Here is a 15,754-nt window from a genome sequence, read left to right on the forward strand (position 1 = left end):
TTCCTTGATTCCCCTCTTCATTCCCCCAATTTATTGGACCAAAACAGCGCCATCTCTGGGCAAAAAAAATGGTTTTTGCGGATTTTAAAGATGGCGGCGCCCAATTTAGGCGGGATTTTAATTTTGACGTCATAGGACACGTGATACTTGGTCTAATTTTCTTAGAACTTCATGTTAGGAATAGTAGCTGCTGCTAGGTGGCGTTTGGAACATCTATACTTTATTTTTTAGGGGGAACCATAGATATAGTAAAACTGTAAACATATCTATATATATAACATATCTATGGGGGAACGAACAATCCCTAGCGTTAGTTAATCCATGCTGCAGAGCTGCAGGCTTTGTGGAGTGACAGTGGAGTCAGGCTATCTGAAACAGTGGTACTATGGAAGGGATAAGACATTTCATTACACACTTGGAGACTAGGCAGTCCACTCTTGTGGATTCAAAGTGTGGGTGCTGCCTTTATTCTGTAAGAAAATGTTGGCTGGTAGCAAAGATTAGCTAAGTTAAATATATTTATACTGATTGATACATTCCCCAAAGCTCCATGACAATGTCCAATGTCCTGTGCCTTTTTCCGCCCCTGCCTTCTAGTGTCTAAAATAATAAACTTTTTAATTACTTTGATTTGTAATTTTTAAACATATTTAAATGGTCTTGCGTTAGACGAGGATAGAGTATGAAGTCGTTTTTTAGCTTTAATAATGGCTTTTTGGATTTTACCACCCAGTCTATTTTACCGCCTAAGTCGAAAGTCTAGTCAATCTAGCCAAAAGGTGTTTTCTAGCAGACGACGCATAGTGGAAAAAGTACTATTATAGAATTTTTGACTTTCGGAAATTTTCAACAGATTCCAAGTTGGCGGGAATTTAGTGAATGCCTTATGCCATACCGGCAGAAAATATCTCCCGTGTTTTTCAGACCACACTCCAAAATCTCAGCCTAGTCTAGCCGTAATCATTATTTTGGTAACTAGGAGCATGGTTTTTTTTATACCTCTTTGATTCTTTTATTTCAGCTTTTTGTCTCTATCACCATGAAATTGTTTTTTTTTCTGTCATATGAAGAATTTGAAAATATTCTGAAATTTTAATATAAATATCAACATTAAGCAGCTAATTTTCATTTGTTTTTATGTTAATTTTCACTAAAATCTCCCATTTCAGGTTACTCGTGTCCCAAAATGCCGTCTGCGAAGGAAACTTGTAAGAACAGCGTTACATGTGAAGTCTTTCAATGCAAACACTGCAGTTTTTCCACAAAATGGAAACATAGTATTAAAACTCACTCTTACCAACATTCGAAAACACTAAAATTCGAATGTGACGAGTGCGACTTTACTTGCATTCATCGTCGGTCAATGATAAGACACGAACAAAAACACGCTGGTGAAAGGCTGTACGAATGCAGCGAGTGCGATAAAAGGTTCTACACCAAAGGCGCGTTGAAAAGCCACCTTATAGTACGTCACGAGGAAAAGAGATTCAAATGCAAGGAGTGCGAATACGTCGCCGCGACTAATCATTTATTAAATCAGCACACTTCAATTCATACTGGGGAGAAACCGTACGTTTGTAAAACTTGCAAGGCAAGTTTCCGGCAAAAAGGCCATCTGAACGTGCACTTGCAAACTCATAAAGGTAAACTCGACTACAAGTGTGAAAATTGCCATATGGCATTTGCCACGAAAAGTACACTGTACCACCACGAAAAAACGCACCTCGCTGACAAACCATTCAAATGTGACATCTGCCAAAAGGGATTCTTACAGAGTAACAAGTTAAAGTACCATTTATTGACTCACGATGGGAAGAGGAGGTTCAAGTGCGAACAATGCGATTTCCATACAAATTGTAACGCTTCTATTAAATATCATATGTTAATTCACACTGGGAAACGTCCGTACAAATGCGTGCATTGCGAATACACTTGCCGAAACAAGGGCAATTTGAAAAAACACGTCGTGACTCATTGTGACGAGAAACCATTCAAGTGTAATTTTTGCGAGTACGCGTCGAAATGGAAGGGGCCTTTAAAATCTCATATATGTAAACAACATCCGGACAAACCTAATATAGCCAATACCAAAACTGAACGTAAGAAAGTGCATAGATGTGCAAAAAGTAGGAAAGGAAAGTTAGTCTCCAATTCAAACCGGAAAATTCCAAAAAAAGACGAAAAGAGCGAGAAACGCACTTCGAAATGTAGTTCAGATTCTTCGGTTTTATCCAGTAAAAACACGCCAAGTCATCCGAATTCCGAGTCTGATCCAGATGAACCGTCATGTACAAATTTGACCCATGGGAGAGTTACGCGAGCAAAAACCAAATATGACGACAAACCAGGGCATTCAAAATTTGATCAAATACCAGGCAATGACTCTGATTCCGACGAAAGTATTAATACTTTAAGAAGCGTTCCGTCTGGTGACTCAACCTTGCATCGATCGTTCATTAATTACTCTAAAGGTTATGGTTTTGTTAGGGAATCAAAAGTACAAATTACAAAGTCGAGCATCTCAAACAAAAAAATCCTTTTAAAATCGGTCCAAATGACTTTATCCAGCATGTGGTGTTTCAAGTGCAAGTTTAATTGCGGATATCTCACCAGAGAATCTAAAGAATTGAACAGACACGAAACTACGTGTCCTCAAAATTGCGCACAAGATTCATGTAATGATGATTCCAATGTGGAAAAGAACACAGTTACAGTAAAAATCGAAAATATTCAAGCTTTGCCAGCAAGTGATGAAATTACCAGTTTAGATTTAAATTTGAAAATAAAAAACTCAATGGATGACTTCAGCAATAATGGTTCAGACTTGCGTGACGCGATTGACCACAACCCTAATTTGATATGTGCTAGAAAATGTTCGATTATTTTAAAGAGACTGGAAGATTTGGGAAACTATCACGAGTGTCATTATATCAGAGTGAAAGAACCACCTTACCTATACGAAGTTCTTAAAGTTAATTTGAAACCTGTCATTTAATTTTTATAATTTGCTAAGACGGAAAGGTTCATGGGACTGTTCACTACAGGCTGATAACTAACTTTTTTAAACTGGACATGTGGCCAGTAGAGCCCGAGAACTTTAATTAAAATACTGGACAATGGATGCTTAAAGGCCAACTTCCAGCGAAAAGGGTTCTAGCGAACTGAAAACCGAGCATCGATACCGTGCCAATTTTCAAATCCCCGCTGGGTCAAAAGTTGGAAGGGTTCTGGCTAACTGAAAGGCGTGCAATGTGGTTCTAGCGAACTGAAGATGAACAACAGAAATCCTTTTAAATTTATTTCCTCTCGAATTTGTGCCTTCCCTGAAGGAAATTCTCTATTGTTTATCTTCAGTTCGCTAGAACCACATTGCACGGCTTTCAGTTAGCTAGAACGGGGATTCGAAAATCGGCACGGTCGCTCCATTGTTAGTCTCGATGCTCAGTTTTCAGTTCGCTAGAACTCTTTTTTCTTTGGAGTCGGCTTTTAAAATAATTAACCTTAGAATGTTTTTAATTAAGTGGCCAAAAGGCCAGTAGACCGTCATGCATTTAATTTTTAAAGTGGACATTTGTCCATAGCCAGTGCCTTATATTTTTTAAACTATCTGATATATCAAAAAAATAAATAAATAATAATAATAAGTCTGTGAGTTGCCAGGAAATGGTTTTGGATGTCATTTAATGCACGACCCACTCCATCACGCAGCCTCGAGTCATTGGGTTATGAATTATTTTCCAAGCCGTCCAGATTTAATATGCTCTCCTATGGTAAAAAGCCCGTTTTTTGGCCCAAATTTCTTTTGATTAAGAAAATACTAGTTTAAATCTCCTGAAATGTTAATGAGTGATTGAAAATAAGTTTTTTTTTTCCAGTTTCTAAAGTTTGTAACTCATAGTTATTATTTTTTGTAGCGCGAGTTTAGTGGTCTATGTTTAAAGAGATTGTGTAAAGGACAATGAAGTGATTGTGCCGATTCTTCTTATAACTTTAATACTAAAGTGCATAGTGAAACAATTAGAATTTTGACCCATTATAAGCCTTGCGTTTGCGCAGAAGTGACCAAATTGGAAATTACATTTATTTACTAATGCTTTTTTTTTTTATTATTAAAGGACCACCGTCAACAGGATCAAAATTTTCGTGTTTTCTGTACAGGGTGATAGATTTTATATCAAATATTATCCCCCTTAAAGGATTTAATTATTAAAAATTTATTTAAAATGTTATTACAAAAAGTTCAAATTGTATAGGATAGCCGCTCAGATTTTAAAGATTCTAGGTTTAACCCCCGTGCAGCGCCTCTCTAGGGAACTTAGTGTAACTATCGACGCCAGCTGATCGTAAATTCGTAAATTCCGCTCATTTCTAGGAGGTAGACCGTAGCTCCCGCGACTGCGCGACTGCGCGTCGGGTCTAGCCAAGGCTTACAGGATTTGTCAAGGGAAATTTTTCGGATTATGTTGGTTTTTTCTGTTAAACAACTTGAACATCCAAGAATCGCGCATCGTTTATTGTAAGGCATCGCAAAATAAATCTCGATCAAAAGGTAATTAACTAGCGATAACGGATAATTGAAAAAATTAGCCGAGGCCTAATACCACAAGACCGCCGCCATAGAATGATAGAAATTAGATCACTGTCAGCGGAAAACCGGGAATGAAACTCGACGCAAAAGAGATGGCGCTACACGTAGGTTCTTTCTGGCGGTCTAACTAAACTTTTGGGGGGGGGGGTGAAACTGTATCTTTCGTTGTTAATTACCTAATTAAATTTTTATCGTATTCTGATGAAAATTGGAGATCAACCATTTTTTGGTGTCTCTAAATATTTTCATGGTTTTTAAACAAATTTTTTCTGGTGACGGTTCTCCTTTAATATACGAATTTTTCAACTCTGTGCTTATGACGGACCTAATATTTTGAAGGAAGTGTACCCCTTTTTATTAGAATTATATGGAGTTCTTAAATTATGCTGTAATATTTCGATATAAACTTATTTTTGAAAATTCACTAGAAAATTTAGTTGCGTTCACCACCAGGAGTAAACGAAGAGCATTTACCTATAAAATCTAAACTTTTAACTGAGTCTAACATTTTAATATTATTTTAAGTAGCAATATAGTCTTTCACCCACGTATGATACGACTTTCCTGGTTAAAACGGCAACTCAGCAGCAATTGCGTTTCTCTATACGCACAACTTTTCCAGTTTTTAGTGATATTTCATAATTCCGAAATTATTTTCCTGTCGATAGTTGAAAAGATTTTTTACGAAGTTGATAACAAAAAATTGCGCTGCAGAATGCTATATTTTGCACCGACCGTCTTTCGAGGGATCAGGCACTAGCGTATTTCCCCGGTATTACCTCTTTGGATATGCCTACAATCCGTTCTAATATTGAAACTTAAATTTGTAAAAAGTAATTCCGAGTGTATTTCCGCGTTCTACCGCGTAATACGCTTCCTATCGTACACCCTCAGAAAGACTTTATTACACAGTGGCTTACCCCTCGTAAAATTTTCCGTATAGAGTAATTTTTTTGCTACGCCATCTAGATGTCGTGTGCAAAAATAAAATTAAGCGCGCTCCAGCCGTTATTTTATCTAGGGAGCCTTGATTTCACTGAACTATGAAGAGGAAAAATGTTACAACACATTCAATGCGAGGTACAAACACTCAACCAAGTTTAATCCACTGAAAACTAGTCAACTGTAGAGGATCTGATTCGATAAACAAAACAACATGTACACTAAAACAGCTGTAAAGCTGAAAAGGAAAACTTATTTCGAGCTCATTTTCAGTCATAGGGAATTCGAATTCTTTCTACTAAACTAGTTAAACGATTGGTTTGAAAATAGCATAGTTTAAAGGAAATATTCGATGTAAAATTTTCTTTTGCTGAAACCATATAATACTGCTAAAATTATACAATTGTTATTTAATATTCTCAAATTTGCATTTAACAAAAAAACGCTAGACGCAGGCATAACCCTTGGAATATCCATTCCTTTTAAAGCAAGTAAGGCTACCTGAGCACCACAATCTAATTATTTTGAACCCATCTATCAAAAACTGCCGTTTCAATTGAAAAATTTACTCCGCATCAAGCAGACGAAAATATATTGGGTTGGGGATAACATATAGGTCAATTAAATTTCTAGTACACATCGAGCCTTGTTTGCTAAACAGGAATGGAGTCTTCGAAGGACACGTGTTTGTTGATTAAAAGCGAATCGCTAAATAACCACGCGAATTTGAGAATAATTAAATATCGAGTCAAGCATTTTTATCAGTTATGAATTATTTAACCCGACTCTTTCCTTCGTTAGTTTTATATCCCATATCGATTCTGGACCATCGAGATGAATATCGACGCGATCGTGGACAGTTTAGTTGCGGGTGGATCTATAATTTTGTGTATTTTAATCAGCATATTCGCTAAAAAGAATGACAAGAAAACGGTGGATGATTATCTCTTGGCGGACCGGAAAATGTCTATTATTCCTGTAGCGTTCTCGACATTCGCAACCATTACTTCGGCTAATGCTTTTACGACGATGGTCGGCGAAACGTACGTCAATGGAATTCAGGTCTATTTCTTTTTTATCGGTGTAATAGTTGGACAAATGGCCGTTGCCTTTTGGCTTATCCCAGTGTTTCATAATATGTCTTACACCAGCGTATATGAGGTGAGCTACCACTTAATAATCAGTGTTTCCCAAAGTTTTACGTTGAAGTTGCGATATATCTTTTGCTCGATTATAAATATATGACGCGTCTTTTGCTCGATTATAAATATATGACGCGTCTTTTGCTCGATTATAAATATATGACGCGTCTTTTGCTCGATTATAAATATATGACGCGTCTTTTGCTCGATTATAAATATATGACGCGTCTTTTGCTCGATTATAAATATATGACGCGTCTTTTGCTCGATTATAAATATATGACGCGTCTTTTGCTCGATTATAAATATATGACGCGTCTTTTGCTCGATTATAAATATAAGACGCGTCTTTTGCTCGATTATAAATATATGACGCGTCTTTTGCTCGATTATAAATATATGACGCGTCTTTTGCTCGATTATAAATATATGACGCGTCTTTTGTTCGATTATAAATATATGACATGTCTTTTGCTCGATTATAAATATATGACGCGTCTCTTGCTCGATTATAAATATATGACGCGTCTCTTGCTCGATTATAAATATATGACGTGTCTTTTGCTCGATTATAAATATATGACGCGTCTTTTGCTCGATTTTAAATATATGACGTCTCTCTTGCTCGATTGTAAATTATGATGTGTCTCTTGCTCGATTATAAATATATGGCGCGTCTCTTGCTCGATTATAAATATATGACGCGTCTCTTGCTCGATTATAATTATATGACGCGTCTTTTGCTAGATTATAAATATATGACGCGTCTCTTCCTCGATTATAAATATATGACGCGTCTCTTCCTCGATTATAAATATATGACGCGTCTTTTGCTCGATTATAAATATATGACATGTCTTTTGCTCGATTATAAATATATGACGTCTCTCTTGCTCGATTGTAAATTATGACGTGTCTCTTGCTCGATTATAAATATATGACGCGTCTCTTGCTCGATTATAATTATATGACGTGTCTTTTGCTAGATTATAAATATATGACGCGTCTCTTCCTCGATTATAAATATATGACGCGTCTTTTGCTCGATTATAAATATATGACATGTCTTTTGCTCGATTATAAATATATGACGTCTCTCTTGCTCGATTGTAAATTATGACGTGTCTCTTGCTCGATTATAAATATATGGCGCGTCTCTTGCTCGATTATAAATATATGACGCGTCTCTTGCTCGATTATAATTATATGACGTGTCTTTTGCTAGACTATAAATATATGACGCGACTCTTCCTCGATTATAATATATGACGCGTCTTTTGCTCGATTATAAATATATGACATGTCTTTTGCTCGATTATAAATATATGACGCGTCTCTTGCTCGATTATAAATATATGACGCGTCTCTTGCTCGATTATAAATATATGACGGGTCTCTTGCTCGATTATAATTATATGACGTGTGTCTTGCTCGATTATAATTATATGACGTGTCTTTGCTCGAATATAAATATGTGACATATCTTTCCAGATGAATTTTTATTTACATTTCAGATAGCTTTATTTTCAACAAATGCTATATTTGACCAAAATGTGTGCGACGAAATGATTTTATAGCTTAAACTAGACTATGACACAGTGATATTTAAATAGTAGATACCATGTGTCATAAAGTTTTTTAGATATATATCAATATATATTTCGTGAAATTTGTGTATGAATCCTATTAACGATTTTTGGACTCCAAATTTAAACATTGAAAAGATCACGATAGTTTAGAAATCTTACGAGACAGCGTTTGGGAAATACTGTTTAAATTGATATTTTAAATAAACTGCACCTTTTTAAATACCTTCAACCTTTCCGAACAGTATGTCGAGAAAAGATTCGACAAGTCTTTAAGGACATTTTTTTCTTTCATCTGCAATTTAGTCAGTGTATGTTTAAAGAAAATTTTAATTAGCTTTGCCTTTGATTAACAAATTCTTAAATTCAGCTGATCCGAGGTAGTTGCTACATGTTCGTCGCCGCAATCACAATAACGACAGTCACAGGGATATCGTATTGGATCATACTTATCGTTTCAGGATTCGTGTGTTCCATATATTGCGTTATTGTAAGTCTCAATTTTGACATTGCCTTTGGCCGCCGGTAGTTGGGAAAATATTTGTTTGAAGCTGAAATAAAACGGTTTTGGGTGAAATCGAACTATCTGAGCAAATGAGGCTGGGAGAAATGAGGAGGGACACCGTTTAGAACTTCATTTAACCAGAAGTAAGATGAGACTAGAAGTATCGGGTAACCAAATGCGTCACTTGGCGAAAGTGAATTTTCTTGATAACACACCAACGGTTGGCCCTCTGGTAGCGGTTTCGGAATTTTCCCTCCAAAACGTGAGACGCTCGTGGCGGTAGACGACCGAACTAGATTCAAGCGCCCGCGTCCGTGTTCCGCGGCTTTAGGTTGAGGGGAAGGTGGTAGGAAATGTTTTTGGAACTCGAGCAATTTTTTTCTCTCTAGTGTAGGCGCGATGGAAGCGGCATAAAATCCTCAAATTTGTTCACTAGTGCCAGGATCTATTACCAATGCTAGAGCTCTTTACTTCTAGTCTCATCTTACTCTGATTTAACACATCGACTATTTTTCGATATATTATAGGGTGGATTTCGCGCTGTTGTTTACACCGATCTATTTCAAAGCCTCCTAATGTTCGGTAGTGGTATTTTAGTCACTGTATTTGCTTTCGTTGACGTTGGTTTCCTAAAAGCTTGGGACGTCACTTTCACTGGACAGTTACATCAACATTTTCGGTAACCATTTATGAGACACCTTGCTGGAATAATAGAAAATTATTTTTCTTTCAATTTAGAGTAACTGAAGATTGGAATAATAACTACACGGTTTGGAATATCTTCTTCAACGGAATTGTTTTATCATTTTGCTTTTCTGTTGGTTCTCAATCGATTGCTCAACGATTTCTATGCCTTAAGGATTATAAAACAGCTAGAAAGTAAGAGATTCTTCCCTAGAAGGCTTTTACTTACTATAGAATATCAAACCTCTTAGTAGCCATCTAAGGATGTTCGGCGTAACATCAGGAATGTATGGAGGGGCTGGAATGGCTAAGAGGGCTCTCGTTGTACCCTTGATGGTGGAAACATAAGGCGAGACCCTCCCTTTTTATTTTGATAGTTGTAGCTCCTTCCCCTACGTCTGTTTAGCTGTCTACCGAAGGCAAAAAATGTCATTACTCGTTAAAAAAGGCATAGCAGAAGTGACCTTTTAGATTTTTTAAATTTAAACGCGCTGATTCGCCGCCGTTCGCGCGTTCATATTCGATTCTCTCAGCCTAGGCAGAGGACTTAGAGTAGAGGGTGGAGAATTATAGCAAACAAGTTTTTTTGGCAGCCAATGAATGAATGAAAATAATTTAAGTGGTAAATACGATTTTCACGTCAGGCTATGACGTCACTAGCGTAAATTAAGTCACGCCAGTTGTTTCCAAGATCATTTCAAGCCGATTAGGATTTGACCTTAGCCATTCCAACCCCTCCATACATTCCTGGTAACATCCTTTCCCGTTTTCTTTTACAACTCTTGAAAGAAAAATCCGCGAGAGATTTTTATTCTCAAAGTTCCTCGAGACTAAGAAACACGTTATGTCTGGGTGTGAGCTAGTACTCTCGTGGGTGACATTTATACTAGTATAAACCTCTCTTCTTGTCATGGTGTTTTCTTCCCTTAGTCTAGCCGAAAAATACCTCCGACCCCTGTTTTGCCCTGACCAGGCTATAATTGCCCACTCTTTACACAACCGGTGTTGTTACGTTTTGAAAGAAAACCAGGACGGTTTGTCGAGATTTTGAAGCAATCGTGCATTAAGTTTAACCAAATGTCACATGTCAAGGATAGACTAATACTAAACGCCCTCTTGTATAGGCAGATTTGGGGGAGAAAATTTCAGTACCAGCCCCTCCTCTGTGATGAAAAGAGGATATCATAATGATAGTGTTCGTTATAATTTAAAATCATTTTGAGGAGAAACGCTTTGAATAGTGAGAATAGGCTGCAGGCCGACAGACCAGGTAGGAAGTTGGCCCTCCATATCCTATTAAAACATAGGTACTTAACGCTATGATGCGCATACACATTATTTAAGTCAGATTCTTTTGGTTTTAATTTTAGTTCGTATTTGCTGGGCCAACTATTATTTTCATTGCTCACCATATTGGTCATTTTAATGAGTGTGGCCATTTTTGCCGCTACGTCGAACTGCAATCCGATGCAAGACCCAAACTCGGGAGTTCACCTCCCGGAACAAGTTTGTCAATTATCGAATTTAACAAATAAAAATAAATAGAAATTTAGTTTTAAATTAGCGACAGCTACGCCATGTGAGTTTTCAGTAAACGGTTGCACCGGCGCGCATTTATTTTCTGAAATTAGCTGTGCTGTAATAGACCTCTTTGAAAAGGAGGGAGTGCTTGATACAGGGCTAAGACGAATCATCCGGTATGTGGATCCAAAGAATTCAAGAAGAGCTTCTTAGTTACCAGTCCATCAAGGTCCTTTGTTCAAAGTCATATCTGACGTCTTTGGAGCCATATACAGGATGTTCCGTCTTAGGAAATAAAGGTGATCAAACACTAGACTGCATTTTACCCCAACTTTTCAAACAATCTTTTGTAACGAAATTTTTGTTCTTCAGATTGTCGTCTACATTTCGGCAAAACTGTTGAAAGGTTACCCCGGATTATTGGGGTTCCTATTAGCGGGATTAATCAGCGCCGCTCTGAGCACCGTTTCTTCAATTATAAACGCCTTGGCGGGCAATACGTTGGAAGACTTCATTCTGCCTTTAAAACCCAGTTTGAAAAATGATGAGGAGGCGCGGGTGTTGCTGTGTAAAGTTTTGAGTACGATTGCTAATTTCACCTAGCCTCAAAAGAGCTTGCGCTAATTCAGTTGTTAATTCTTTCACGTATTTAGCCGGAGTTTATGGCTTATTGACTATTATGTTATCACTTGTTGTTCCATATATTGGTGGCATACTTCAAATTACGATGTTAATAATGGGTGCTTTCGCGGGACCAGCTGGAGCAGTTTTATGCATGGGTTTCTTCTCTCGAAAAATTAATTTAAAGGTAAAATACATTTCCCAATTTTTTTTTGTAATTTGAAGTAATCATTACATAAAGGCCTGTAAATTCACAATTATGGTGAGCCTCGCATTCAGCTTATGGCTAAGCGCCGGGTCTTATTTGCACTATGCTCATCGACCTCAGTTTATGCACACAAAAGGACAAGAATGCTTAGAATTTAAAAATAGTACCAGATTTGAGATTTTATCCAAAAGAAATTCTTCACAAAACCTGCCTCATAATGAGTAAGTGCAATTTGAAACTACCGTCGTAGGCTTCGTACTGACTTCAAGATTCCTTGTTCCCACAGAGAAAGAGAACCGTCAATTTATGGAATTGGTGCACTTTGGTTTCCAGTTATGTCGTCTATATTGGCATGCCTGTTGATAGTCGTTTTAACACGGATATTTGGTAAGATCATGCAGGCTGGTTTTCATGGAGCAAAAATCAAGGCGAAAGTCGCTTTTCGTGCGGTCAGGTAAGAGCTCTAATGTTTAGTAGCCAATACTTTTCGCAATCAATGATTGGCCTTGATTGACACCAATGCAAGAGGCTTTTGGAGTTGAAACATTAATTTGTAGCTTTAAGAAAATATAAGACGCATTGACATGCAATGTGACTTTACTTATTTAAGACAGAGAAGACGCTATAGAAAAGTGAGGAAACATATTTATTTATGTAACTCTCAGACAAGTTTAACTAGTGGATAGTAATAAATTAACTAGACGCCAATAGACCCTTTTTAAAAGGAGGGGCACAGCATCGTCTGCTTGATATAGGGTTAAGACGGGGTCCAAAGAGGATAGAAAGGGCTTATATGTTACCACATCACCAAAGTCTTTATGTTTCGAGCCATATCTAACGTTTCTGGATCCACAAATGAAAGTTTCCGTCTTTAGAAAACATGATAGTTAAGCACAATTACACGGCGAACTTTGAAATGGCTCTATGCTGACCAGAAGCATTCAGGGCATATGTTCTGTTGCGGATTTCTGTACTTCTATGCGCTAATATCGGTCATGGGAAAATCTCTTGCCTTAGCGAAAGGGAATTTTCTTCACAACTTCGGCTCCATGAAAACCAGGTTTCGTCCAGAAAACTTAACCTATATCATTAAAACCTATTTTAATTAAAGGTTCCGATGAAGAAGTTGATATCAGGTTATTAAGTCCATTAGTGTTAACCAAATCAGAAAAAGAAATGGTTGAAAGGTTTGTCGAATTTGGAATTAACTGATGGATTTCTTCTCGAATATTCATTGGTTTACTTTACAGAATGAAATGCGAATTGAAAGAGTTTGAGCTTATAAAATGTCATGAAAAATGTGTAATAGAAGCGTGATTGTTCAATTTGGACACAATTGTTTATATACTGTAAAACTCTTTCGGTTTTCCAACCGCACTAATCAAACAAAAATATATTACTCTACAAAAAAATTATTCTTACTCCGCACTTCTAAAAGGGTGAATTTATTCACTGAGATCCTGAAAGACACCTCAATAAAAAAAATGTTAGTCAAATAGAGCGCATTAGGCCTGATTCGTAAAAATATTCACATACAAAATATATAAATAATATTAACAAGTACAATCTGACTACCAAACTAAATTATTTATACACTCATTTTGAATTTTCAATAAACCACACTAATCGACGTTTCTTGTTTACCTTTCCTAACGCTAACTGATAACGTCACGCATTGTCCCTCAAACGCTATGCAGCGATGTAAATGTGAGTGATAGGGCAAACTGGAGCTATGAACTTTGCTCTCTTAAATGAGTCGGTTTTAGTTTGAGCACTCATGGACTTTTCAGGCCTATATTTTTCAAACTTCAAAATATCCTTAATCATCGCATGGGTCAGTGGGTTTCAGACGAGTAAAAACTATGAGTCGCAAATTAGAAAGTTAAGCTACAAAGAGAAAAAAGGCGCTTGAAAGGATGGAAAATTCTTCGAAAATAACGAAATTAACCTAATTTTTAACAACAAAATTGGGGACAACATCATCGGATTCTCATTTACACCAAAAGCGTAACGTATCTCAGGATGAGCCAGAAGAGCGTGACAATCAAAGAGAATCAGAACTCATGAAAAGACTAGAAAGAAAATGTTTTAAGCTTATCGCTACTGTATTGAAAGAACATGGACAATTTTCCTGGAATTTGTATATTTTTGACGACATGAAATTGCCTTTTTAATATAATAGGCTGTCTCGAGTCTTTTACAGCTGAATTTTTTTTATGTTGCTGAAATAATTAGCCCTGGGCCCCATGACGCCTTAAGGCGGCCCTGCTAATTCTAATAGCCTAGATAATTTGCAAGCTCTGCAACTTTGGGTGATATCATACGAAAACCGATTGGACGAAACAATTTACAACATGTTAAATATTTATAGGAGACATTTATGGTTTTGTATTGTTATAAAAGTCGGTACTGTGGCACTACTACTAAGACGAAGGTCAGTTAAAAACTAATAGCAACATCGTAGCAGTTACTTGATACGATGTGGCTAAGAACTGTTCGTATTGTCTCACTTATACCAAACAGTATTGTTTAACTTATGGCTAAAAGTGTTTATCGAAAACACTAATTTAAAATATGAAAATAAGAGTTGGATGGCTAAAAAGTCCATTATCTTTTTTTTCATGGTTTCCTTCTGCTAAGCTATAAGCTATATTTGTTTCGAAATATATTTTAGGATTAAAAGTGTTTTAGAGTTTCTGAAAATATTTATACAGCTTGTACGACTTGAAATTGTTTCTTATAATGATACGAATACATATTGAAAATGCTGATTTAAAATATGAAGATACAAGTTGGATGTCAAAACAAACCAAACCAAGTAATGAAGCGTGGTAATAGTTTCAAAAAGTCCATTATCTTTTGTTTGATGTTTTTGTTTTAATATTTTCGTTCCATTAAGCCAGGCTATATTTGTTTCGAAATAAATTTTGGGATTGGATAAAGTGATATCTACACGTCTGAATATGGTTAAGCATGCTTGACTCCTATAACCTGAACATGGATATAATCCCTCTCGCTTCAGTTAAGAAAAATAATTATAATGAGTTTTTCAATTTGATAATTAAGATGCAATTAACGACAAACTTTCTCATAGCATAATTATTTATTTCTAGCAGTTCTTAACGACTAAAAGAAACTTGTTAAATTAGTTTATTATGTATTTGTAAATTCTGCTTAATTCCAGTATGCGTTTATTTGCATCTTGCGAGATGTTTATCATGTCGACCGGCCTTGAATGCACCCTACAAATAGTTTACTATCCCGCTTCGTTCTATCGTAATGGCCGTATATGCCACGAAATGATAGACATAAATAATATATTCTTTTTTTTTTTTTTGCTAAGCCAACCGTTTTAGCTCCACCCTTCTCGTACAATTTAATTGGTTCCTGCTGTTGGCAGGGTCAAATATATGTGTTGGCGATTGGCTGAGGACCTCATTGTCAGAGCAGAGCTTTTTAATATATCTTTTGTTTCTGGTTTTCATAACATCAAATATAAACAAAGAAATAACTTTCCACATTTAAAATAGAAATGTTCTGTATTGTAGTAATAATACTTGCGAAGAATAGCCTGATTAGAAGCTATGAGTCGATTTTAGTTCTAAAGCGGCGAAATGCTTGAAACCCCACTTGAGTTTATACCATAGAGTGTGCACGCCAGAAATTTAAAACTGTCCGATTTTCGTTGCCTTTTGGCCCATCCAGGAAAAACTAATGCGAACCTGAAAAACCGAATGGAAGAATTATTTAACTCGAGCCATCCCTACAACTTGACTTTTGCATTTTCAGATGAGGTAAAAATTAACCACTTCTACTGAAAATTAGGCGTAGCATTTATTACGTTTAATTTACCTAGATATTTTGACCAATTTTTTTTAGATTTTTGTTTTCCAACTTTAATCACCAATTAATTTCATCTCACTATTTCTTATATTTAAGTAATCACGATTAAACTTT

At 36.4% G+C, this 15,754-nt stretch overlaps 2 protein-coding genes across 3 annotated transcripts; both read left to right on the top strand.

Moving 5' to 3' along the window:
- The first annotated feature begins 846 nt into the window (after positions 1-846).
- On the top strand, positions 847-4,660 carry LOC149713078 (uncharacterized). Its single transcript, XM_089845705.1, has 2 exons — positions 847-971; positions 1,170-4,660. The coding sequence occupies exon 2, from the start codon at positions 1,187-1,189 to the stop codon at positions 2,993-2,995; it is 1,809 nt and encodes a 602-aa protein (XP_089701831.1). The 5' UTR covers positions 847-971; positions 1,170-1,186; the 3' UTR covers positions 2,996-4,660.
- Positions 4,661-4,753: 93 nt separating this feature from the next.
- On the top strand, positions 4,754-13,476 carry LOC149713079 (sodium-dependent multivitamin transporter-like). 2 transcript variants are annotated; one of them, XM_089845805.1, is made up of 13 exons: positions 4,754-5,762; positions 6,433-6,691; positions 8,504-8,569; positions 8,629-8,748; positions 9,291-9,442; positions 9,502-9,642; positions 10,818-10,953; positions 11,341-11,548; positions 11,622-11,776; positions 11,831-12,018; positions 12,084-12,184; positions 12,909-12,984; positions 13,048-13,474. In XM_089845805.1, the coding sequence occupies exons 2-13, from the start codon at positions 6,494-6,496 to the stop codon at positions 13,112-13,114; spliced, it is 1,608 nt and encodes a 535-aa protein (XP_089701931.1). In that variant the 5' UTR covers positions 4,754-5,762; positions 6,433-6,493; the 3' UTR covers positions 13,115-13,474. The 2 variants fall into 2 exon arrangements, with proteins under 2 accessions (XP_089701931.1, XP_089701922.1); XM_089845796.1 differs by lacking the exon at positions 4,754-5,762 and adding an exon at positions 5,802-5,884 and having other exon boundaries at positions 6,332-6,691; positions 13,048-13,476.
- Positions 13,477-15,754: the final 2,278 nt, after the last annotated feature.

This window comes from Phalangium opilio, unplaced genomic scaffold (genome assembly GCF_054372755.1).
Source record: "Phalangium opilio isolate 3A_F unplaced genomic scaffold, DU_Popi_V2 ptg000009l_1, whole genome shotgun sequence".
NCBI classification, from domain to species: Eukaryota; Metazoa; Arthropoda; class Arachnida; order Opiliones; family Phalangiidae; genus Phalangium; species Phalangium opilio.